The sequence below is a fragment of the Anabas testudineus genome, chromosome 1, assembly GCF_900324465.2.
Source record: "Anabas testudineus chromosome 1, fAnaTes1.2, whole genome shotgun sequence".
Classification (NCBI taxonomy): Eukaryota; Metazoa; Chordata; class Actinopteri; order Anabantiformes; family Anabantidae; genus Anabas; species Anabas testudineus.
In genome coordinates, this window is record NC_046610.1 from 7,832,443 (window position 1) to 7,858,991 (window position 26,549).

General features: G+C 40.2%; 1 protein-coding gene across 1 annotated transcript in view; it reads right to left on the minus strand.

Annotated features, from left to right (window-relative positions):
- tll1 (tolloid-like 1) overlaps window positions 1–15,895 on the minus strand; it is a 39,244-nt gene extending 23,349 nt beyond the window's left edge. Inside the window, exons 1-5 of the mRNA XM_026360462.1 lie at window positions 15,282–15,895; window positions 2,823–2,945; window positions 2,550–2,630; window positions 1,353–1,526; window positions 1,155–1,272 (exon numbers count right to left, since the gene is read on the minus strand). Of these exons, the coding sequence (XP_026216247.1) occupies window positions 1,155–1,272; window positions 1,353–1,526; window positions 2,550–2,630; window positions 2,823–2,945; window positions 15,282–15,462 (677 nt within the window). The 5' untranslated portion in view covers window positions 15,463–15,895. The remainder of the gene's footprint in view (window positions 1–1,154; window positions 1,273–1,352; window positions 1,527–2,549; window positions 2,631–2,822; window positions 2,946–15,281) is intronic.
- Between the last annotated feature and the right edge of the window lie 10,654 nt (window positions 15,896–26,549).

Here is a 26,549-nt window from a genome sequence, read left to right on the forward strand (position 1 = left end):
TCCTGCAGCATTTGCAGCACCACTATCAGTACAACGACTTCACACACCCACACCCACACACACACACACAAATTATGTATGGCAATGAGTGTGAGGACATTCATTGACAATCCCTAGCTGCCTACTGTAGCATAGGCCATGTTAATCTACTCTGTACCGATTTTTAATTCATCACGTGGACTGCTATACCCTAACCCTAACTGCCTCACCCTAAACTTTACTCTAACCAAACCTAAATTTAGCATTAACCTTAAAACCTAGTGTTAACCCCAATGTTGCTCATGAAGCACCGTTCTTCAAAATGACCTCACTTTGGAAAAATGTTCTCACTCCAAAGCTTAAAAATTCATGCTGGTCCTCACAATAATAGTCATAAAAACACACACACAGACACACACAGCAGGCATCATCTAAATGTATTGTGCTCATATTTTAAATCAGCAGCTTTTCTATCTCTCTCACACACACACCGCACATCGAAGCTGCAGCAGATTTATTCATCAGATTAAAGTGTCTAATCTCTAATAGAGTCAGCCTATCCCAGAGCACAAGACCACAGCATCATCAGTTAACATGCAGATTTGTAGCTCATCTGAATGCCTGCAAACATCTGAACATCTATGTATATAGATATATTTCTTTATCAGTTTATGGATATCATTTTTTGCAAACAAGATGTTTTTCTATAAAACACTTCCTTTATAAAAACTGCTTCAGACAAAATCGACAAATTATTGTTTAAATCAAGACTCTGATCTGTAGCTGGAGACCCCACTCATCTGTACTACAGTGGCATGGAGCCATAAAAACCAAACGTCCTGATCTCAGGCACTGAAAACCCTTACAACCAGCCAGTGAAGTGCCACCACTGTACAAACACACTCTGACCCCACCGTGCTGCCACTCGACAGAACAATGCACTTCAGCGGAGTATGAACAAAAACACTGCACGAACATACAAACACTTAAATCTGAGCGGTGTGATTGGTGGGATGGGGAACCAGGAGCAGGACAGGAAGGAAAGTGAAGCCATTGTTGAATGACCGTATCGTCTCTCGCTGTGACAAGGTCACTACTGAACTCTACGTACACACACAAACACACACACATAATCACGCACAATAAAAACATACACAGAAATCTTCCAAACTCACCCGCAGGGTCTGTAGGTGAACACTATGTAGCTTTCCTCATCTGTCTTCTCAATGAAAGTTACGCACGTCTGTTTCTCCCAGTGACGCATGGCCTGCTTAAACATGGCCCTCTGACTACCTAAAACACACACATTTTACATCCTACTTTTACACAATCACACATTGGTGAACTGGCAGCAGTCCAGCGGAGTTGCTTACCAGTGAAGTTTCCTGCTATGATGTAAGGAATGACTCCACCGGGCCATATCCTCTCAGCTCGGGATGTGGCTGCTCGGCGAACGCGGCTCTTAATAACGTTCCCAGTCTTCCCAGTTTTTCCACCATGTCTCTTGGGACTAGCAGCTCCCTTGCTGATGTTCTTGGGGAGATAGTCTAACAAAGCAGGAAGAGAGAAACAACTATGAAATATACAGGTGTTCAAACAGAATAAATTACAGGACTAATATTCTGCTTCAGTCGTTTTATTGCACCCTTTCATATTATACATGCCCTTTCAAAGTTTGTTCTCACATAAGAAAGTAATAAAAACCAGAACAGAAATATCTCTGGTAGTGTTTTATTTAACATTTTAATTTAAATAAGTTTGTAATCTATACTGGATGAGTGAGTGGTGCTAAAAAAAGAACTAAAGGCAAACACTCTGCAGCTATGAGCACAGTAGAGGATCCAGCTCCCTTTCTTCTTGTAAAGAGCACAGAGAAGGGAATGATTCTTGAACTGTCAAAGTTCCAGCAACACTTATAGTAATGAGAATAACATATTATAATATATTATTTATTATAAAAACTGACACCTTTAAGTTTATGTAGGAGCTTTGCCCCGGGGTCGGAGGTGTTTCGATTGTATCCTCATCAAAAAAAATCACACACAAGCTGAAACTTAGGCAAATACCAAAATGGACATTCGCCATGAAGTTAAACCTAAAACCACCAATGGCTTGAACAATATTGAAAAAGCCATTTCTCTTTATATTTTTTTTATAAATGAGGCCCTGGTGCTCTGCATGACACCTTTTGCTGTGCAGGATTCTTGGAGCCAGTGGTTGAGACTAGGAGGAGTTATTATTAGCAAATAGCCTGAAAATGAAGTAGTAATTGAGAAGGTACTTTCTAATTACTTAAACATTGTATTACTTTAAACATTATTTAAATGTTTTATGACAAGTAATTGCTATTGTTATTGCAATACACGTATTTAGATCACTATAGAGACTCAAAATGTAAGTTCATTATTGCAACAAATGTGAAGGCTGGATTTAAGGCTCCTCAAAGTTCACCCATTAAATGTTAACATTTAACTGAATCAGAAGGCTTCATTTAGTACAAGATCCAGGATCCACTATAGTATATTTGGGAAACTGTTGGAAAGTATATAAGTGAAGTTTTGAGTCCTTACCAAAACCAAATCTGCGTATTCTTTCCAAGAGCAGGTATAACGATCCTCTCTTTTTCACAGGTTCATGTTCTTCCAGGCCACCTGACACACACACGAGAGCCAAGAATCAAAACACAAACAATGCACAATAAATGCTGATATCCCCAGGTGACCCGTTTTCTTCCTTCCTGTTCTACTCTGCAGCTGACAACTATGAGAGAGTTTCAGAGGAAATATGAGAGAGAGCGTTAAATGATGATTATGCAACGAGGTTGAGATGTTGAGTCCACTCACCAGATGTGTGGCCTTGTCGGGAGTGTGTTTGCACGTGTGTGTGCTGTGTCAAGTCTATCGTCCTGTCAATCTGGAACATCCGCAGATCCTCCTTGTCTAAAGCGATGTCGCCCCAGAATGCAGCTGGAAGAGAAAGATCAGTTATCATCACAATAGGCAGTCAAAGCCATTTTTCTTATCGTTGTGTGCTCTATAATCAACAAACCCCAAATCTGTATTAAACCCTGACTTTGTTTTTTCTGTCCCAGGTCTGTGTAATCTCACAATGTTGATCTCAGCAGGAGAAATCTGGGCAGATTGAAAGAACCCCACACTGATTGCCATGGCTGAGTCCTTAAGTAACATTTCCAAACTCCCAACGCGCTACAGGAGTTGTTGGGAGCCTCCAAAAAATCAGGGGTTGTGCTGAGGCAGCTTATGAAAATTAAACAAGAAGTAAGCAGTCATTTAGCAAATAACCCGAACTTAAATAAAATCAAATCCAATTATCTAAAGTTTTTGTCAGAACGTGTCTTGTCTTTTCAAGGCTGTTAAGGCTCAAGTTTATTTCCTGTTTAGTTAAACTAAATTAAAAACACTTTGACCCATGAGGATCTCTAGTGCAGAGCTATGAGAATGGATTAGAGTTGAGTAGTAGACATCACATTAATACTGTCATGTATCAGGAAGAGGCTCCGCTGTTTTTTCTTTATCGTTGCTGCTGAAGTATTCATCATAGTCTCACTCCAATTGCGAAAGAGAAACTTGTGTTTGATATCAGCCATGGCACCCAAAAAACTCAGTGCAGCTTTGTCTCCCTCACTTTGTCTCTGACACACACACACACACACACACACACTCAGCCCTCGATGGTCTTACAATGGGCTGATATCAGGCCATTTGGAAGCTTGTTGGCAAGTGACACCCCCACCGCTGTCCCCCTGTGTTTCTCCCTCCCTGCCTGCTCACTGGCACCGCTCCAGCCTCTCCCCATCATCCTCCTCCCCTTCCTCTTTCCATTAAATCTGGATAAAGGTTTCTGCACACTGTCCAGAAACATTAATGCATTAATAAAGACATACTGTATCTACACCAACCGTGTTTTATAAAGCTGATAATCTGATGTCGTTTTAGCAAACAAATACAAATTTCTTACAGTTGATCTATTAACCACTGAAAAGCAGATGGTGCAATATCATGATCATGTCTCCATTCAGAGCAGAGATTATATCACTCCTATTAAATTCCTCAAAGTTGGTGACAATGATACCACATATCCTGGAATAGCAGTGGGGGCACAGGATCTTTTTCAGTTTCTTCTGTTGTGTCCCTGCTACTGTAGGAAAACAACACAGTAATAGTATCTAATAACGGTCTTTTTACACTGGACTTACTATAAGTAAACAGAATAATCAGAATGAAGTACAAATATCATAAACAAGGTCACATTTTATGGTCAATACTATATGGGGATGTGCCATGTATGGTTGTATGCAAGCATTTTAAGCAAATTACACATTTTATTGCAAGTGAAATGAACTTGCAGCAAGTAAAAAAGTGTCTGTATCAGTACTTTGCAGTCAACTAAGAGTCTTTCTGTTCTTGATTTATGTATTTTTGTTCTGTATGTGCTCTGTATGCCTTTATACTCCCACAAAAAAATTCACCTTCAACCCCCATCCTCATCTTATTTTATTTTATGTTATGCAACAAGCTACTTTTACTATGTTTCTATCAGACAAAGTTTTTTTTTCTTCCTGCCACACAGACAGTATGTCTTCCAACCTTTAACAATGAACAAATGAGCGATAATGATCACTAAATGATTAGATGAGCAGACTTATTGCTCTCCACAGGGACTCAAAACACCTCATACATTAACAATGGCACATGAGAAGTTTGTCACAGTACTAATCAGGATAGCCACTAAAGGAAATGGGGGGTCAGGGTGCCATTGTGCTCAACTCTGCACTATTGTTGACAAGAGGTGCAAACTACAATGACCACAGATGGTTTACAAATCATGATATCAGATACGGACTGTGAGAGTGTGCTGTTGAATGGTCGTGTCTAGTGTTGGTTAGAAAGATATGAGGATAATGTCTGATCTGAGGGTGGAGTGGTGTAACGTCTCTATAACATATTATGTATCTATTATGCAGACAATACCGCGTAATAGATATAAATTCACTCAGAAACCTCAGGAATCTTATAAATGGGTTAAATGCTTGTTTTAGCTCAGCCAACAGTTCAGTCCACCAAAATACTGAGTTACTTAAATTCATGACAAGTAAAAACAGACAAAAGCCAGAACCTCAAAATATTTGGCATTCTGTTGAAGAATAACTTACCTTATTTAAAAAAGTAGTTTACTTTCTGTGATTCTGTAATTCAACTGAGTCATCTGATTTAAAAGTGCATGCTGTGATTATTAAATAATAATGCTACTCCTTCAGGAGTACAGTTTGCTGGTCCCTGCTGCTAACATACTTTAACCTTTCAGAAACCAACAGGTTTCTGAAAGGTCAAAGTAGAATAACCTCCCATTAATGCCACTTCAGTTTTTACAGTAATATGCATAACAATTAAATGTGCATTTACAACTAACGCTATGCTACAATAATAAGTATTTCCCTTATTTATTATTTTACCTGAAGTTGCATTCAGTGACTCACTGGATGAAAAGTAAATCAGTCAGTACTGACATTAAAAAGAAGTTTAATGATTCTTAAGAGGTTGAGTGTGGGTGTAACTTTCCAATATAAAGCCACAAAAATAACACAATTACTGCAGTACTTGCACTAAGATGTGGTCTGCACAGGCAGTGGTACGACTGTTCTTTCTGACACCAAATTGCACTGTGGGCGAAAAAAGATTTTACTGGCAGTCCCCCCTATTGTGTCCTCTACATAAGTAGCAATATATTAGTCACCAAAACTATGAAATGGGTGCATAAAATCCTCTTACACATAAATAAACTGCCACTTCACCAGCAAATGGTTAGTAAGTTCTCATATAAACATAGACCACATGATGTTGCAGCTGCATTAGAAATCCTATTCCCCAGGCTTTGTTTCTTTTTATGGGACAATGTGTTTGTGACAGTACATTGGAAATGTGCTTCCAGTAGATATTTCAGTACAACAAGAGAAACTACAAGGACTAAAAGTTTTGCAGAGAAAAAAAAGCTGACACAAGCAGAGATACAAAGCAAGAACAAGAGGGAGAGTACAGTGATAGTAAATGTGGCCCATTGATCGTCAGGGTCTTGTTAATCCATAGAGATACCATAAATAGCCCAAAGTCAAGCCAGTGGGTGAGGAGAGATGAGGACAGTGAGGCAGGGAGATGCAGGGAGGAAAGGTATTGATCCAAAAATCCCAGGATGTCCCAGGAGACCTACATCATGCTGACCAGGGACTTACTGTTCGCCCTTCAGCAGGGGCACTGCAGCAAACACACACACACACACACACAGAGGAGTAATGCACCAAACACAAACTGAGAGGAAGACTTCCCTCACATGCATCCATCACCTCCCACCATGTTGGCTAATTGGAGAGTGAGAAGACCTGTTTGTGCCTTACTGAGTTTTTTTCAGTAAGTTTGCTTTACAGCCCAGCACCAAATGTTGAAATAGTGTTTACTACTTCCCATGTTGTTATATATTTATTTCTGTTCCTTTTGACATTAACAGACACATCAATACAACACATTAGAGAATGAAGTGCTGCTGACTTAGGAACGTGTGTTGTACTCAATGGGGTGTACCAAGCTAACACACGCACATGCTTACACACACCTCACTAAGCTCCTCATTAAGCAAATATAAGGTCACACTGTAGGTGGGCTAAAACCTGTGTGTCCGTGTGTGTACATGTGCATGTGTATGAGTCACTCCATTTGTGTGATATTATTATATTGTATGAAACTGTGACTGTGGACAAACTGTAATATCAAAAAGAGATTATCTCGGCCCTGGTTGAGGATTTTCTCCAAAAGTAATTGTTGTGCAAGCAGCTTGAGCCACGTTAACCCTTTCTGAAAAGTGGCAGGTGCTGGTAGGTCTACTTTTTGACACGGTAAAGCAGGGTGTTTTATGACTTCTTATAGTGACGATTTTGGAAATCAAGTGAGACTTTCGGAAATCATAGAAATGTTACTCCACAGCAACATGTTCTGTGTGAACCTAATCCTAATATTTCCTTTTTCCTTTCTGTATATATTAAATATACAAGGCTGATTCTTCTGATGTGAGCTAAATTAAGTCAGATTCACTCCAAAATCTGCCTTTTGGAGTCCAGACCTCAAGCCTATAGAGATGCTGTGGGATGACCTCAAGAGAGCTGTTCACACCAGATGTCTTAAGCATATGTCTGAGCTGAAGCAGGTCTGGGCGGTAGAATGGCCCAAAGTTCATCCTGGATGTTGTGCAGGTCTAATCCACAGCTACAGGAAAAGTTTGTTTAAGGTTGTTATTGGCAAAAGTTGTTCAACCAGTTCACGTACCTTTTCCAACATCACTCTGTATGTGTAATGAGTGTGTTCAGCAAAGACATGAAATATCATGACTGTTTTATCAGCATAGCAACATTGTGTTTTGTCAATATTTGTGACTATGGTGAAGGTCAGATCACACTTCACAACTAACTTGCAATGCTAACTACTCACTGCTCACTACCTTTTTAAACAAAAATGTTTTATTACAGTAAAGGGAAGATCCCAGTCACCTTTAATAAAAAGGAAAATGGTGATTGCTGATCTGTGACCATGCAAGTATTTCGCTCTCAAACAGATGTGCTACACACCCATTCACCACTCCCAACCTCCATAAGGGGCACATTACTCTCTGCTTTGGCACTAAAGGCTGGAAATGGTCATAAATCATGAGGTGTGGTAATTCATAGGGATACTGAGCTGGATTATGCTACATGAATGGTTTCTATGGATCCAATCCAAAATCCAAAATAACTGCAATGAATCCAAGTTGTCCGCAGCTCGCATTGTCCATTGTGGAGGAAAGTTTCACTTTATGTAGCACTTTCAGCTGAAATTACTATTTACAGTTTTTTTACTGAGTGTGTTTTCAACAGAATAATGATGTGAACTCTGTTTTTTAACGTGTAGGAATGTGAAAAGATGCTGCCGTCTGTAAATGTCATGTGAATTTGGAGGAGGAAAAAAAAAAAAAAAAACGGAAAAATGTAGAAACTTGGTCCAAGTTCCAAAAGTTCGCACCTCCACCCTTCTGCAAACATGTTTAAAGACAGTTAGACAGAGGGAGTAGCAGTCGATTTCTATGACTTAAGATGAAATAATGATGAGTAAAAGTGAGTAGTGTTTTTTGTATGAGTGTAATCATGTATGATTAAAGGGGAAAACTATTGAAACTGTTATAATACAAATAGACAAGATACGCTTTGAGTTTTCTGTTTACCTTTAACAGAATATGTTTATCAATATATAAGTATATCTGTCTATCAGTTCCACAAACACTCAACCAAACACTTATCCAGTGTTTTTACTTTCTTAAGTGCTGTTCCAGACACTGACAAAGACCTGATTAGAAACATCTACACTGTGTGTGTATGTGTTTTTAGGCTTGGCAACGTTCCTTCGAGTGTAAACAAAGATAAAACGCTGCTCATTAAAGCGCTGACAGACTTATATAAATATAAATAAAAATGTCTGTTGTCTCCAAGTCCAAAAAACCAAACACACAAGGAAGTAAATAGTATGTAGATTACTGGTTTTGGAGAGAGTAAAAATCAAAACATAATCCTAAAGTGAAAGTAGATCTGAAGCTACTTGCATAAAAGCAAAAAGACCCTAAATTAGAGATGGACAGAATATAATTTACAGTAATTATTGAGTTACTTTACAAACACAGTCCTTATGTTTATTGCACTGCAACTGAATTAGAAATGTAATTATAATATTCAAGGGGAAGTAAAAGGAACATCCGAGACATCAAAAGAACTGTGCACTGAAACTGAGCTCCAACACATAAACTGAATGAGGTAACAGGGAAAGAAGTGCTCAGTATGAGACAGGATAACATAATATCATATGACACACACACGCAGAGAGATCATGGCGTAACCTCATAATTACATTACTATGACACTAAGATTCTCCTGTAGGTCATGGGTTTGGCCAGACATTGAGAATTAATCTGTGTCCTGGGTGTGCACCCATGGGCCCGACCATCTCAACAGGCTCTAACATGTCCAAAGATCAAATAAAGATTATGTGAGAGAGTTATTTGTTGAGAAGACAGAAAACAGCTCCACTCAATAGTCAGAGGTGTAAACTGCTCCGAATTAATGAACTGTGGTGACATTTATTTTCATTACCACTTGTGTCTCTAGCACAAATGATGTAACATAATAAGCAATTACGTGAAGGACGACCAACCCACATAAGTTAGCCTACGTAAAACCATGTCACAGAAACAGAAGCAACATATTCCACAACACAGGATCTTCTCCCCGTATTTAGTTTTTTGCTCTTACAGCAGACACAGCTGACTAATAAACAGAACGAGACGTTCTCCCACGGTTTGAAGTGCCACAATTCGCTGTGCTTGGATTTTTCTCTGTGTGAACTCATCATGTGATTTGCACCAAAGAAAACTCACTAAGGTGGGAAAATGCCCTTAATCTGAGTCCTTTCCAGTCACTTGACTGAACCATCAATGATTAGTCCTGAATTATAAAAGTTACTAAGATTATAAACTTGATGGGTAGTAGCCTAACTGATGTTCACAACATGTACAACCAGCAAAGTTTTACTCCAAACATAGATACACAAACACAATGTTTATTTCAATCAATAAGAATTAAAATATTAAACTAGTAGACCTAGCTAAAAGTAGTGAGTCTATGACCACAACCGGCCTCAATACAATACTTGGAATAGCTTAAAAATAGGAATGAACTTAAAAGACAAGGTGGCTTTTCCTTTGACCAAGAACGGGTGTACATGAACGATGGTGATGCTATAAATACCATCAGGAAAAACAAGGTGACATAAAAGCACCTAGACTTTTAATAATTGAGCAATGTGTGGCAGGTGGGCGGAGTGACAACGGTGCTGACTCATGGCTTCTGCAGCTCCAGAACAATGACGCTCCAAAACAAATAGTCAGCTCTCAGCACGGCCGCAGAGTTGTGCTGAGGCGGGAATCCTGACGAAGGCTTCGGAAGCTCAGTGGCAGGAGCCCTCTGCTCGGGAAAATCCTGTTTAATATAATATGAGTGCGACTGTGCTCGCTCTCTTGCAAACACACAAAACGTTTCCACAGTGCCAAACATGCACACACACATACACATATTGCTTTAATTTCCTTCCTACCAAGAAATGGGGGAAGGGGTGAACAGTAGCTGCAGCTCACTGTCACGACATGGTGGGTTTCACTCTCTGACTGAGAAGCTCAATGCACACCTCCAGTGCCAATGGGCACAGTACCCACACCTGCTTAGGATACACTTGGTCCATCTCAGCAACAACAGAAAATGTCAGCACTGAATTTCAGCACTGATCTACTAATTAACACCAATGTTACATAAAGTGCTCATCTGAAAGTGTTTCCTTAAATCTTAAATGGTGCTTTATAGAACACAACCCACTGAGTAAAATTCCTGTAGTACTAAGCCTGGACTTTCATTAACAGATGCTTCAACAAGGACACTCTATCCAGTTTATTGATCACTTTTACGTCAGACAGCAGAAAATAAACATCTGTCCTTCTTAGTTCTATCCCTCTCATAGTTACAACCTCTACATTCCCTATCAGATATCCAGAGTTAGCCAACCATCCTGACCACAAAGACCCATTCATTTTCTATGAAACGCAAGAGCAAATTGCTTCAATTGGCTCCATGGAACTCCAGGCCATGAAGAAACCAATGAGAGGATTCAAAAAGTTTACAAATTTGACTTTATGCAATTCTTCTCCATTGTTCTAACAGTAATTTGATGAAGTGTAGAGTTGATACATGGATTTATATTGGAGGATCTTCTACTGAGCTCCTGATTGAGACAATGAGCTGTAACGATACCCATAGCTCGTCTCCACTAAGAATGGACCAGTTGGGTTGGATCTCTCTTTAGCAGCTGTTGATGGGTTTTGGCCAAAGTGAAGCATTTCATGTAGAAAGCAAGGTGGAGATAGTCCACCCGGCGTCCTACATGAAAGTGAAAAGTCCTGGCTTGAGCTTGTCAAGGAAACAGTGACGCAACTGTCCATGCTACTTTTTAATGCTACACTAAATCACCATCAACTCTTTACTTGACCCTGCCCTTCGGTCCTCGTGGAAATCCCAGACAGTCCTCCCATTTGGAGAAAAAGTATTGCTGTCAAGCTGCATCACTGCATCTATAATAAAAAATCCCAGGGTGTGCACAACGAAGAGAAGAAACCACTTCCCTACATATTTTAAGTCATATGAAAATGTAAGAATTCACATGCAAATTTCCTCTCTGATGGCAAAAACGTCAGAAACACCTCCCTTACTGCAACTTGTACTTAAATTATAAATCCTGAGATGTTAAAACATACTATAAAACCCCCCCTGCAGTATTTAAGGAGAGAACACTCAGTAATCTCTTGGGTCACTCCTGGAGAAACGACCCGCAGCTTCACTCGGACACTGTGGTTTGTTTAGCTTTTGCTCTGTATGTGTGTGAGCATTTTATGAGAACAGGGATTTGGAAGGAAACATGAATGACTCTTGAGTGAGCGTAAGAGCCTGTGCACGTGTGTATGTGTGTGTGTGTACATGCACATGTGTGTGTCATCTCCAGCTGAGTAGCAGGATGCAGACAACCAGGAAGAGATAAGCGCGGGTGAATGGAGGGAGCTCTGCGTGTGTGTGTATCAAATGTGTGCGCATGTGTGCTTGTGTATGTTCGTTTAGGGAAATCACTTCACAAAAGCCTGGAAGTGTGCGTTCTCCTGTCTACCAGCGCGGGACTCGGAGGAGATAAGCAGACAGCCAAATATTCCCCTTGTGTTTTCCCAGCAAAAACAGGAGGCGGAATACCAACCACTCAGACCGATGCCACAGGTCAGGCCTGGAATGAGCCGCGCTTCCACTCCTTACAAGCTGCACCCAGAAAGACACGATGTCTCTGCACACTGACAACAGGATGGGTTGATGATAAAGATACAACTAATAATTATTGACATTACTGATTATTCTGTTGTTTATTTTCTCAATGAAACCATTAGAATTTTTCCTATAATATCTCAGAAATAATTTAATTAATTATGTGAAGTTCAAGTACAGTGGCAAGAAAGTATAGTTTCTTGCTACTGTATATGCAAATATAAAGGAAAGTACATATGTTTGCCAGCATTTTTGAGATATGATACATGATTAGTGTGAGTTGATGTGAGAAATCACCTCTACTTTGTTATATTATGATTCTATTGTGAAGTAAAAACCATGAATCTCAAAAAGGGAAATGCCCAACACAAGTAATTTGCTGTTGAAATGCAATGATTCTCAGTTGTCATGATATAAAACAGGGGGAACCGGCACGTCCTCACATGTGACAAGCTCTCATCCATTAAAGCTACAATATTCTACTTAAGCTATACTAGCATGTGACACAAAATCAATCCACTCTGCTCCACCCAGACCACCATCTCTCACAGCTACTAAACAGATATAAGTTAAAATAATCTGACTGGTTAGAATTGGTTATATCTCAATACTGCTGCCAGTGTGAATCACGGGAGGCTTTGACAACAAGTTTAAAAAAAAAAAATTTGTAAAAAACTGAAAATTACAGATGTCTTGATTTTGGAAAGAGCAAATCAATCAACATTCGACTTAGATGAGAAGTAAAACGCTTTGTCCTCTTAAGAATAAAGTCCTGTGGCCATGACTCAACTTCCAGATCAAGTCAAGTGTTGATTGTTTTGCTCTTTCCAAAGTCAAGAATGTCAAAGTCAACAGTTAGTTCTACATGTGGACACAATCATGCAGATCCTGTGTTTGGCTGAAAACTGCATAACAGGTACTCAATGCACCTTTGGTTACCAGAGAATTATTTCAGCATTAGTCCTTGATGTTACCATTGAAACATCTGGGATCACTTAGAAATGCCATTGTTGTTGAAATGCAAGCAGATTTTTTTAACATCAAATTGATCCAAAACACACTGTAGACATTGTTAAATGATAATTGTAGCTGGAAATAGCTCTTTTTAAGGGTTCAAATTAGCTGTTTGGTAATTAAGTTTATAATTGATAAACCTAATTAACTGATCATTTGTAAATTCTTTTACACTTACGTTAGCACAGTTGAAAAAAGTATGTTTTCATGTAAAACAAGGGCATTTCTAAGCAAGACACTACTTCACTTGTAAGCTCGTCATGATGTCAGAGAATGTGAAAAGAAGCCAAAAGTGAGGGTGAATGAAGATGAACTGGATATTTGGTACATCCTGAAGGCTGTCGGTGCACTCGAGCTGAACACAGAATGAAAATTAGAGATGACATGAATGCATAAAAAGCTAATGGAGGGATGCAAACAGATAAATCTGATCCAGATGAAGTGAGCTGCCAAGAACACATTTCAACTTGATTTGGTTTATGGTTAAGAGAAACATTTGCAATCATCCTGAGGTGTATGACTTCATTAATTACCGAGACAGGAGCAAAACAAAGAGTGTTGGAGGAATAGTTCCACACTATGTCCAATATACACATTCACACATGCTGTTTAGCAGCTACAGTCAGTCAGGGAACATGACTCTTGGTTGTTTGTGAAGGCGTGAGCTGCACGCAAGCAGTTCCACTGGAATGAATAAAGCGAGACTGACATTTGATTTGCATTTAATCTGAACAAAGCATGCACATGTTGATGTTCCCCGTTCAAGTTCAGACAGGGAACTTGGCCGCATGTTATCCCTCTCCCATCACCTTCAACTTGTTATTCGTCGCTCTCTACTGTCAGATATCCCCATTAAGGTAAAGCAACACCGTAAAACAACAGAACAAAACTGAAAGATTGTGTAAAATGTGCACACATCATTTTGCTAATAAAGTAAACAGGTGTCAGTGCTCTGGAAAATGGGATACTCGTGTGCTGTTAGACGTTGAAGAATGTGAGTATAAACACATTCTTTATGTGCAATGATATTTCAGTAAAATAAAAACATTGCCTGTGCCCTCTCGCTAAGTTATTTTAACCTACAAGAGACGCTCAGTTACTCAAACATATGGAGACTGACTGTCTCTCTATAACCTGCCGGGCTTCCATCCAAACACATACACACACTTCTTAGTGTGTCTTAGGTCTTAGTAAAACCAAAAGCCACAGAGTCATGGGATTGCAGTATCAACATAAAATCACACACTAAAGTCAGTCTAACATGCACATGAACAAACACACACACGCCAGGGTTGTCAGGTTTGTGTATTAGGTATGTGAGGAATGTGTGTCGGTCAGCGTGTGGACGCTAAGTACTCTGGGTGGAGTTTTTTATCAGTCCAATATGTCATCACAGACAACATTAATGCAGCAAAGTGCCATAAACACACATGAACATATGTGTACAGAGGAGAAGAGACGAGAGGAGAAGAGAGATTCGGATCCCTCCACCTGCTATTGAAGAATGATGCTAACCCTGCAAGGTGGGTGACTTGGGTCGGACAATTGAGCCTCAGTACTTCAGCACTAACCAAGCTGTTTCAGAACACATACTTTGAGAGGTTGTTCATTCATTTAATAAACACATTCTAATGAACTGAGCTATAAATATTGGAAATGTAATGTTTTAGTGCTAGTTTAAAAATTATGGGTTAACTTTAACACAAGGACAGTTTGAATCTTCAGTGAATATTCAAGCTTAGAGTCAAAAAAAAAGAAGAGTTCATTTGGGTGGAGTGAACAAAGACACCGCACATGACACATACACACATCTCTAGAAGACATCCATGTATCACTGTGTGTGTGTGTGTGTGTGTGTGTGTGTGTGTGTGTGTGTGTGTGTGTGTGTGTGTGTGTGTGTGCTTGTTAGTTGACTCCAGCTGTTTCTCATCTTCGTTGATGGTTGATTTAACATCTGGACGCACAAACAGACTCGCTCCCGTGCGCACACACAGCCTGTTCATCCTATCGGAACCATACGTTTCGCTCCCAGGTGATGCGCGCGCCGAGTGCGCTGCGTGAAAGTGCATCTCGGGGACGACACGGGCTTAACGAGACCGTCACCGGGGCTGCACGTGGCCTCCACCCGCGGACACTGACTTATCGGTTATGACGGGTGGAGACAGAAGGGCATCTGGACCGGTGCGCGCGCACACACACACACACGCACACATGCACACGCGAGCTGTCATCTCTCATACACACAAACACGTGCCACCTCGGGGCTAAGGCGATGTGTTCACTGTGGCCAGAGGCGCAGAGACGCCGCTCACGTTTTTACACCTTTAAAAAGTGAAAACACATAAAGACTCACCGGCTTTGCACGGGTCTTTGTAGTCAATGCTCTCAGTTTTCTCCCCTTCATAATATTCATAATCTGGCTCTTCGTAGTCGAAGCAGTTACAAATAGTGACTTTGCCCCAGAAAGTCATGCCGGCAAGCACCAGTGTGATCCAGCGCATCTTAGCGGCCAGTGCCGAGGGTACTCGGTCCATCTGAAGACTGAAATACACGGAGAAAGGCCTCTGCTCGTCGCCTCTGCCGTTAGGAGATGGTCAATCCACTCTCCGAGGAAAGCATAGGTGGCAGGAATTTAACAGGTCATTGCGAGGATCGGTCTCCTCTGACAGTCTGTTGTGGAAACTGTACGCTGCCGTAAGTTAGTCGAGCCGGCTCTCCTCCATGGTCAAAGTACACTGAGGTGTCAGTCTGTTCGTCCCGGTGTCTTTCAGTCAGCCAAGTGTCCGCTGAAGGGCTCCGTCGTGCTCCGCGGTGGTTTCGCAGGTGAGGCTGCTGTGGGACAAACAGGAGAGAGGAGCGGTGAGAGGGATCAGGGCTGGATGATATCTGAGCGTAAAGACGCACGGCGGTGTGTCCGCTGCTCACATAAGAAACATCCGTCTCACATATTTCCCACCAGCGCTGCTGTCTCACACTCCCACTGCCTCTCTCTCCACCTCTCTCACTCATGCTCTCTCTCTCTCTCTCTCTCTCTCCCTCGTGTACGGTAGTGGTACTACTGTCTCTCTCAACTCGAGTCAGCCCACTGCCTCCACACATACACAAACACTGTTCGACCCAAGTGGTGCAGAACCAAAACTTTCTTTGTCTGCTTTTGTCCCTATTCGCTCCCCGCGTAGGCTACAAAGCATAAGACGCAGCAAAGAAAATAGCTCCTCAAAAGATGCATACAGTCAGATACCCAAACAAAGATCGCAAACTTCAGAGGCGCCTTTCTCAGCGGAGGAAGCGCGCACTGATCATTACATGTAATTGGGCCTTTGCTCACATGGATCCGTTAATTCAAGTGAGCTCTCAGTAAAAACCGGTAGCGGTAAAAGTAACACGGTGGCTACAACCTTGCCTGTGGGTTTTAGTATTCATCATCCTTTAGAGACCCGGTGCGTACTAGGTGTTATCTGGTTGTTCAGAGGCAGGTGCCAAGTAGGTGACAGCCGAACCATAAAGTCTTTATGGCCGTGACAGGCCCACTGCTTCTGTTCTCCTCGTTTTCTGTCCTAAGACAGAAAAGACCCATTAAAGGATTTAAGGTTGTGAGGTGATATTAATTATAGACCAAAAGAGTTACTCTTAATTATTAATTATGCATGAAAACAGACGCACCTCATGTCTCAGCATGTTGAACACCGCCAATTTACCAACGCAGATCAAGATTTAGTCTGGTATAATAAAAAAAGCCCTGTAAGATGGTGGAGAAATAGATTAACTGGGCGAATGGTTTTGTTCAGTCATTTGGGGCATGTTCGTGTTTTTTCCTCTGTAAATCCAGGAATTGGTTTTCTGCATAAATTTGTCACAAATATCAATATTTCTAAGTTGATAAAACACAATCATGATCTTTCATGTTTCATGTATTTTTTGAACACACCCGTTAAACAAACAAAGTGATGGTGGGAATATATCAATATTTAGGATACTTGTAAGAGAGGCACCCTGAAATGATCCTGCTATATAATTTAATAAACATGGAGATTCAATTTGCCGCCCATGACAACAAGCTGTTCATGCCCGGAGTCATCAAATCATGATGCCCCATTCACCATAATTCATCACTTGATTATGTTTTCATGTTGTTCAAAAGCAGAACAAAGAAACACACCTTGCAGTGACTAAGTCTGAATTGTTCACAACAGGCTGTGGTGTAAAATGTCACTGAAGGGAAACATCCCATCAGTGACGTTTGGTGGAGGGAGCCTCATGATTTGGGGCTGCTAGATATACTAATAGTTGAAGATTATGTGTTTTATCGGCTTAGAAATATTGTGTTCGTTGTGTTCTTGATTTACTTTGGTGTAAATCAGATCACATTTCACCTCCAATGTATGCAGAAAACTAGAAAATAGCAAACAGTGCCATTACTGTTTCTTGCGACGGTAGATAACTAGATGTCATAAATAGCCTTGCCAGCAGTAGGTCGGTCAACGACGAGCTTCAGGAACAGGTTCATAAGAGTTCACCCTCCACTACATGCAGCATGATGCCACAGATCGTTTTACAGATCAACATTATTCACAGTCACCTTAAATTACATCCAGATTTTGCACGGACTGCAAAGTTGTCAACAAAGCCCATAATCTCCGCAGAGCAACCTGCACGCACAGATACGGCGCAGACACGAGCAGCACAAATAAAACAGCAGCAGTTGTTGACAGACAGCAGTGCAGCCTGTGAACACCTTGCCGAGGTAAATCCTCCTGAGACGACTTCGCCCTGCGCCTCCACAGCTTACCTGCTGCGTTTACCTGACCGAAGCGACCCATCATCCTTCAAGTGCAGGGGTCTCCTCGGGAGGGTCTGGAGGCCTCCGTTGTCACTCGGTACCGGGTGTTTTAAACGTGCACGTCTCCCCCATTTATTACCGGGAGATTACCGGAGCGTTGTCTCTGCTGCTCCAGTCTAATCCTGCCCTCCGGGAGAGGTAGCGGCGTGCTGACGTCACTCTATCAATCCAGCCGCAAGCTGTCCACTATCGGCCCCGGGACATGGACACAAATCCTCTGGAGGCAGCGCTCACACATTGTAGGTCAACACACTCCTGGATTTTGTCAGGATGGAGTTTGCTTCTGACAATTAGCAGGTGAATTAGAACTGGTCAGCGTTTAAAAAAGATGTCATGCAAATGCTTTGTGGAGCTTTGAGCTTTAAATTCAAATACAAACTGTATATACTGTAAATGCTTCCACATGTGCACATATACATGCAGTTACTTACCTGTCTCACCTACCTACACTCTGCCACATGTTGAAAAATCTTTTCTTAGGTTTGCTCATGCTTTTATATATATATATATTTTATATATAATTTACCTTGCCAGATCTACAGCACTTAGTAAGAAGCTTTTTCTGTCTAGATTTTTGTGGCCAGCGCCTTGTTTTACGCTTTTACAGTAACAGCGTTTCTGCCAGTGATATGAACAGGATATGCAAGTTTATTTCAAAAACTGTAGAACTGATTTATTTGAGGTTTTGGAAGAGTTCAAACTAAACTTCAGTGTGAAGGTCACACCGACTTGTATTGTTACTAGTCTGTTTAATGTGTTGAGGGACTGTTCACAGATGCCAACATGCTTCACAGAAATATTTATGAAGTTTTCTAAGTTATGCTTTGTGTTCTTGATATCAATTGTAAGACTTTTATCTGCCTTTTTTAACTTTAACTGATCTGAACTGGATCGTGCATCCTACTTATCACTGATCACCCACAACCCAACTCCTCCCTGACGACTAATAGGTAATCTAAACCCAAACGAACCCAAACTTGGGGCACAGTGTGGAAAAACCTCTACACAGTATTGTGAATGTGTGTTCAGGGTTGGTGGTCTGGAGTTCCCTCCTGAGCAATTGCTCTGTAGCATGGATGGGAATGCATTGAGTGGCGTTTGGACCTTTCCAGCCACTATACTGTGCCACTGTGTGGTTGCCATCCAGCCAATCTATTCAGCAAAATGCTCCCTTCTTAAATAGGATCCAGCTATTGAGATTAATGCTGTGTGCAGGTATTTGTGTCCCTATTTAAAGCATTTATCGATCAGTGCCTCTCTGAAACTCTGTGAAAGTACCTCGCCAGCATTCTGACCCAGCACACTGACCACCAACACCACCACCCCCACTCTGACACTACCCACGCGCACACACAGACACACATCATATTGAGGAACCCTCAATCTGAACAGCAGCCCCCCCGAGAGTCTCCAAGTGCTGTGGTCTGCAGGTACTGGAGCTCTATTATTAGCTTTATCCACAAACACATTTTCCCATCAATTCTATATGCAGTAGCTCATCTGCACAAGATTTGCAATGCACTTGTTTAACTTTAGAGGCACACTCTGCCCAAAATCTGTCTCCTGAATAATTGAAAGCGGGTGATAAAAGTTTCGAGCTTTCCCAACAATAGAGGCCAGCAACTGCGATTAGTTTAACTTCTGTCAGTTGCAATGAATACCTTTTTTCCCCCCGCATCCACTTCTCTGCTTTCAATGTGCAGCCTGACTTTTTTCTCAACAATCACCACTCTGTCAAAATATTTCCAAATAACACATTTCTGGCAGTGGCCGAGCTGTAGACATGAGACATGACTCAAATCAGATTTAAGCAAAGAAAGCTGGTTTTTGTACCAGCGTGCTTCAGGGCGTGTCTATGTACACTGATACCATTGTTGGGCATCATTACAGGAACAATAGAGCACAATCGCGACCACACCTAAACACACCTATCAGTGATGCTGGTTTGACTTAATAGCGATTTGGCTTGGCTTCACATGTCATGTTTTGATCATAATAAGATAAATTATTATTAGTTGTTATTATTATATAAATATTAGGCCGATACAAGCAGGTGTTAAGTTAAATGATCTGTAATTTTAATGATCTGCAGCCAGAGACACAAACAACTTGCACCTGACCTTATGAAAGCCAGATTTTAACATGTTCAAAAAGACTTTATTACACATTTAAAGCAGATGTTGCTTTGGCAAGACTCTATAACAGCTTAACTTCTATCTCATGCTGTTTTTCTTCTTGAGCCTTTCAATTTTAGGAGAGCGTCTGATACTCAATTAACACTTTTAACAATGATCGGAACACTTGATCGTAAGATGCAGCTGCCTTACAGCTGGAATCACTCCACATTAGATACATAGGTAGATAGATTACTTCACCACGAACTAATTACCTGTCAAAGCAACACAATGACAGAACAGTTCTTTCAAACCAGAAAGTGATTCAGTTTTTAAAAACTGTGTGAAACTGTCAAAAAGCCAAAAAGCCTGCACACATGTACTAACTTTTATTATTATACTACTGTGGCATTCAGTTGTATCTGTTTTTTAGATTTAAGTGCTTAAATATCATTGTATTAATTCTTTGATTTTTCTTTTCCTTCTTAAGTTTCTTCAAGGGCACAAAGAGGACCTACGCTACAACATGCACACCCTGCAACGGACCTTACTCTCCTGACTTTTCTTACCGGACACACTATATCAAACAATTAGTAAAAAGAAAAATAAATCTTTGGCAACTGATACGAGATAGGGACAGATGAGTCAGAGCAGGCAAAGGAGGGAAAATGAAGACAAAGCTGAAGTGATAAGAATACCTGAGGTAAGAAAATATTATGTTTTCTCTCAGACCTGCTGACTATGAGAGTGTCTTAAGTACAAAATTCCCTTAGAGGGAGCAAAGAGGTGGCCAGAGAAATCCATCACCTTTTGGCTAAAGTGCCACAGGAAGACAGTCTGCTGACACCACAGCACAGAGAATGATAATGCTTGGATATTGTTTGGAGGCCTCAAAAATGTCTATGCAAGTTCATTTCTTTGTCACAATGATATCTTAAATTCAGCCAAAGCTAAATAAACAAAAGAATTATAATGTATATATGTCGAAAGAATTAAAACTATTTAGTGAAACCTCCAGGAAATTCACAAGATCCAGTGTGAAACTTTTTCTTGTGGCTGCACATATGTGTTAGTATCCACACACACACACACACACACACACACACAAACACACACACACACACACAAACACACCTATGCACAAACACGCTCTCGCATTCTCATTCAAGCTACGTGAAGTAGTCTCTGCTTATGTAAACAGAAAGAGAGGAAATCCTCTGTTTAAATGCCAAGCTGTGCGTGCCATTCTCTTTCTCCTGTTCTTATTTCCGCTTTTCTGCACCTCTCAGATTCTCCACCTTTTTTCTCTCCTCCGCTGCATGATGTGTGTTCGTGCATGTGGGCATGAGTGCGCCAGTGTGCGTCAGTAAAGATGACACGGAGCGCTTTTGTTTTCTTGCCATTAGAGTTTAAAGAAAGGGGTGAAGGAGAATGAACACAGGATGCAGCAGCTGCAAAGAGATGGAAAAAGATAGAGAGGAATACTGGAAAAGGCGCCAGGGAAGATATAAGATGGACACTGTCACAGCCTCAATAACATAAAGTGTTTTTGATAAACGCCCGACTATAAAATCAGTGCAGCAGCTTTCCTAATACATTCGTCTATATCTTACATTTTTCTCTATTATTACCATGTTTGCTTTGAGTATAGATACTACAATGATTAGGAATGTTACTTAAAACCAAGTCTCACATTAGATCACATGCATGCTTTCTTCTCTGACACTAATAGACCAGGAAAGATTTGTTATGTGTTATTTTTAGAATAACACGAACAAGATACTCAACCTTTATCATTATGTATCATTAAAATGTGTGTAAAAGTAACTAAAGCTAATGAGTTAGCTTGTTTTTTTAGTGATATGCTTCAAATCCTATTGTAATATGGCAAGATGCTGCTGAAGCCTCCTGAGATCCAGTCACATTAACTGAACATTCACAGATGGATTGAAATGATACAGTACAGTTTTTCATCCTAAGATTTCATTTTTCCAACCATATTGAAAATGTCAACCAGCGATTTCTGTTTAATTTGTAACTTAAGCAGGGTTTTTATTTGTTGTAATTTGATATGACAATACCTGAGGGCCCAGCAGAGCATGGCAGAGTGTAGCAGATGGTAGAAGACAATGGCAGAGAAGGAAGAGGGACAGATGGGTGGAGTAGAGTGGATTGCCACCATTAGCTTAAGTTTAATATTGCTGTTTTAAGAAAGAATAGTAAAAAAAAATACAGATGTTTATCAAATCAATTAGTGAATATATCTACAAGTAGCCGGAAGCCACTGTCTTCATCTTGTAAATCAAACAGTAGATCAGCTACTAAAATTAAAGGTTCCCAAATATGATGGTTTAAACTGATATTTTATAGACAAAGTGAATAATCAGTACTACTTCTTCTGGTCTTTCACTAGTTAATATCATAGCACCTTGCTCTATCTAATTCCCTCTAAAATACCTACAGCATTTTCCACTTTGTTAACAGCATCACATCCTGCCTGAACCTGGGGCAATATGGAAAAAATCAACAGGTGTCAGAACATATCACACATCCCAGGTGCATAGCCACTGACAAGTACAATAGCGCATGCTAATTACTGTCTGCCATAATATTAAAAACACCTGTGTCCTAATTTTCTGTATTTATTTGTGCTATTAAGGACATTAGCTTCAGTATATAGTATAACATTTAAGCTGTGTAAAGTATTAAAATCCAAAACCTCGGTTGTTGTTACACCAAATACTTGAGATGTTCATGTGATACACATTATCCTGTTCTCACATGACATGTAGTATATGTGTAATTATCATTAACATTTCAAAAAAAAGTGTGCAAGTGCACTTGTTTTCTCTTTAAATTTATTTCATAGAACATCTGACCTGTACCATCAAAGTGTTCTCTATTCTATTCTGTTCAGCAGTCCTAAAATGCAGCGCTGCTGAATTTATAGCAAAAATAATTTACATATTCAGTATATTTTTTTCAAATCTTTTAAACAAATGCTTACAATAAAAAAGTAAAGATGGAGCGTAGTGTTCTGTAAATTTACTGCCAATGAAAATGTATCGTGGTGTCTTGAAAACTTGAGAGTGAATCATCATATTTCATGGCATTGTGCAGTGAAATTTTATTTGCCTGACCTACATATAACCCTCTTCCACTTGCAGATTTTGTGGTTGAAGACGGAAATATCTCAAGAATAGATATTTGAGTTATTTGTTGATCTGGACACTTTTTCATTGCAGCCAAAGGAGGGTAACAGTTGGATAAAAGACCAATGATGCTGAGCTAGATTTATTTGAATTGAACATTGGCAGAGAAAGAAGTGTACTGAGTGAGCAATAAGGTACTAAATCCTCCTGTTCACACCACCTTTGCTTCTCTGAAATCCAAAGATGGTGTATGTGTGTGTGTGTGTGTGTGTGTGTGTGTGTGTGTGTGTGTGTGTGTGTGTGTGTGTGTGTGTGTGTGTTTGTGTGTGAGTGTGTAAATGCAAACAGCAGCCCCTTTGCTGATGCAGCACTTCTTCAGGAACTTTGAATTGTGTGTGTGTATGGGTGTGTGTGCCTTGGCCCCTGCTCCCTGCAGATATGCTTCCTTTCAGAGAGACTGTAGAAATAAGCAGTAAAAGCCTTAGACTGAGTGTGTGTGTGTGTGTGTGTGTGTGTGTGTGTGTGTGTGTGTGTGTGTGTGTGTGTGTGTGTGTGTGTGTGTGTGTGTGTGTGTGTGTGTGTTAGAGACAGTTGAATTTGTGTAGAAAGAGCTTTCAGTCTCTTTCAAGCTGCAACTTTTGTACACAGTAAAACTGATGTCTTTCTCCAGTTCACAATAATATTGGTGAAATTACTGAATCAGCTTCAGAGCTTTTTAAACTGTATCTGATGCAAAGCAGCGCTCTTCTTGCAAATCACTCACAAAGTCACAAACTCACTCAAGCAGGATTAGCAGATTCTTCACAGGGTGGTGTAAAACAGCACCTGTAGCACCTATTGGAAAATAGCATAACATCAGAAACAGTTCAGAACATTAAACTGCCCTCACACAGCTACTTACAGCACTTGTAGCTTAAGTGCTCAAAAAAGAGCTGCTGAACTTCTCCAATTGAGTCCTTGACTATTTATGAGCAGCTTTTGACGATCAGGTAACAACGACTTCTGTTCTGTTTCCAATCTTAAACATTTGCACTTACTGTACGTACACATGCTGATGTTGCCTCCCACTCTCACGAACTCCCTCTCATTCATTTTAATAGAGCCATTCAAGCAGCACAGCTAAAGTAGAACCAGGCTTAACTTTTCCTGTAATGCACCACAAATCACATACATGTAAGGGAACATTACTGGTGGATTACTGTGTAAATCTACTGATATATTTCTACTGTATATCTTGCAAACGTTACGACAAAAGATCCCATGTTTAGTGAACTGGCATCTGATAAACCTTTAAACCCATTTCTCTGTTACAACACTTCCTGCACTGAATTTCCCAGTTTCTTAAACATCACACGACCACCAGCGCTGCTCCCTGCACTGTTTTAATTCAAGCGTGTTCAGAATGACCCTTTGATAATAGCAGTTGCAATTTTAGTACCACACCAGCTGCAAACAATATGTTTTACAGATGGAGTTGTTTTCATTATGTATTTCGGTGAAGATTCTCAGTCCTTCAAGTGAAGTTATCTGGAAGTTGAGTCATGGCAACTAATAAGAAGGAAGTCCAGTTGCCATGACTCAACTTCCAGTTTCGTTATGTATACGCTTTTCCTTATCCACTTGTTTCACTATAAGCAGGAATAAAGTTTAAATATTACCTATTGAAAACTTTACAATTTAAACAGAAAACACTATTATGGATACGCTTAAATAGGTACTCCATTTTTTTTACACAACAAAGATTGCTTGCCTTATCTCTGTTTAAAGCAAATGGGTCGAGGCTACAATAGAAGCTGATAAAAAAAAAGCTGCTTTGTGACAATGTCAATTGTAAAAAGCGCTATACAAATAAATTTAATTGAATTGAATAAAGATAACCCAACTGAGTTTCTAACCAAACTATCTGTGGTTGATTTGCATTGGGGGTAGTCTAAGCAATTGGTTAAGTATAAGAGAAATAAAAATCATGGCCTGGTTCTGTTGCATCAATTTTGTAACTTTGGTTCTTTGAGTTTTTGGTAGGTGAGCCATGTGACCCTATTCTGCTGTTTAAAGTCTGTTGTTCTGACAAAATCACTGTGATTAATTCTGAAACGTGCCTTATAGCCATCTAATAAGAAGCTGAGAGAAGCTGTCAGACTGATCTACAATAGAAGTGTAAATAGTCTGCATTGTGTTCTTGTAGACAAACAAGGAGACAAACATACCTACAAATACCTACCTACCTAAAAAATGCACAGGTGTTCAAAATTATGAACTATGACGCTATTTGAGAACACAGGGATTAACCCCAAAATATCTACTAAAGCTCTCTTAAACACATGTAAATAGATCACAGCCATTAAACTGTTTTTACTTACTTTTTACCCTTTGCTTGACTGACAGGGCTTTTGTCGTGCTTTGTCTCCTTGTTTGTTGCCAGTTTGCGCTACTGATCCTCGGCCTTAGTGAATTCTTAGAGGAAAGTAAAGTAACCAACAACACACTGAAACACAAACACACAGCACAGAGGAGAGGAGAAGATGTAGTCTTTTGTATTCTCAACATTCTCACGGTCAGTGACTCTGCTTTGAAAGGGTTTTCTTATGTATGAAAATGATTACATGCATTTAATGCACAAATAATTAAATTTTTCCAGTTAGATTAAGCTGCTGAAAAGATGAGTCTGCAGCCACTTTGAACTTTTGAGAGAAGGTGGGCTCTGAAAGGGAAACCAGTCTCTAATGAGGAACATAGTCCAGAAACTCCGCAGAAACAGATTTGATTTTCACACTACTGAAACCTGTGATTGTCAGGTCATCAGCACACTGCTGTCATCTGCAGGATTAAAGGAGTAATGACAAAAAACACCTGAACCACAGGCCCCAAATATATAATTTGAGATATTCATGTTATCCACAAAGATGTCTTCTTTTGTCTGTCCCACAGTCTAAAACTCAAGAATAATCCATTTATAGTGATGGAAGTCAGATAGTACATCATCACATTCATGAAGCTGCAACTAGAAAATTCAAAAATGACTTGAAACATCAACAAAGTCGTGGATTAATGTTCTGTCAAATGACTAAGCAACTGACAACTTCTTTTATCTCTAATGTCAACACTTTTTCACTTCATTTATTTTACTCTACAAACTCTTCTTTGTTCTTCTAAGACTAATTATATGGCGAAGACTTGTTATGAGTCATTCTCTAAAACATCTATTGTTGACTAACTGACCAGATTAATGTCCTATTCTCTCTTTCTCAGCTGCTTTGCTCTGTGTCCTGAAGCCACAAAAGCTTGATCAATGGTATTGATGAGAGATGCTAATAGCACATGCTAATAGGGCAGGGTATGACAAATAGACTGAGGGGGGCACTGATCTGCAGAGTTAGCATCTAATGCTAAAACAGCTGAATCAACCGCATAGTTGGACTAAAAGTGCCACCTTTGCTTGGTGTGCATGTGTGTGTGTGTGTGTGTGTGTGTGTGTGTGTGTGTGTGTGTGTGTGTGTGAGCGCTGTGTCTATACT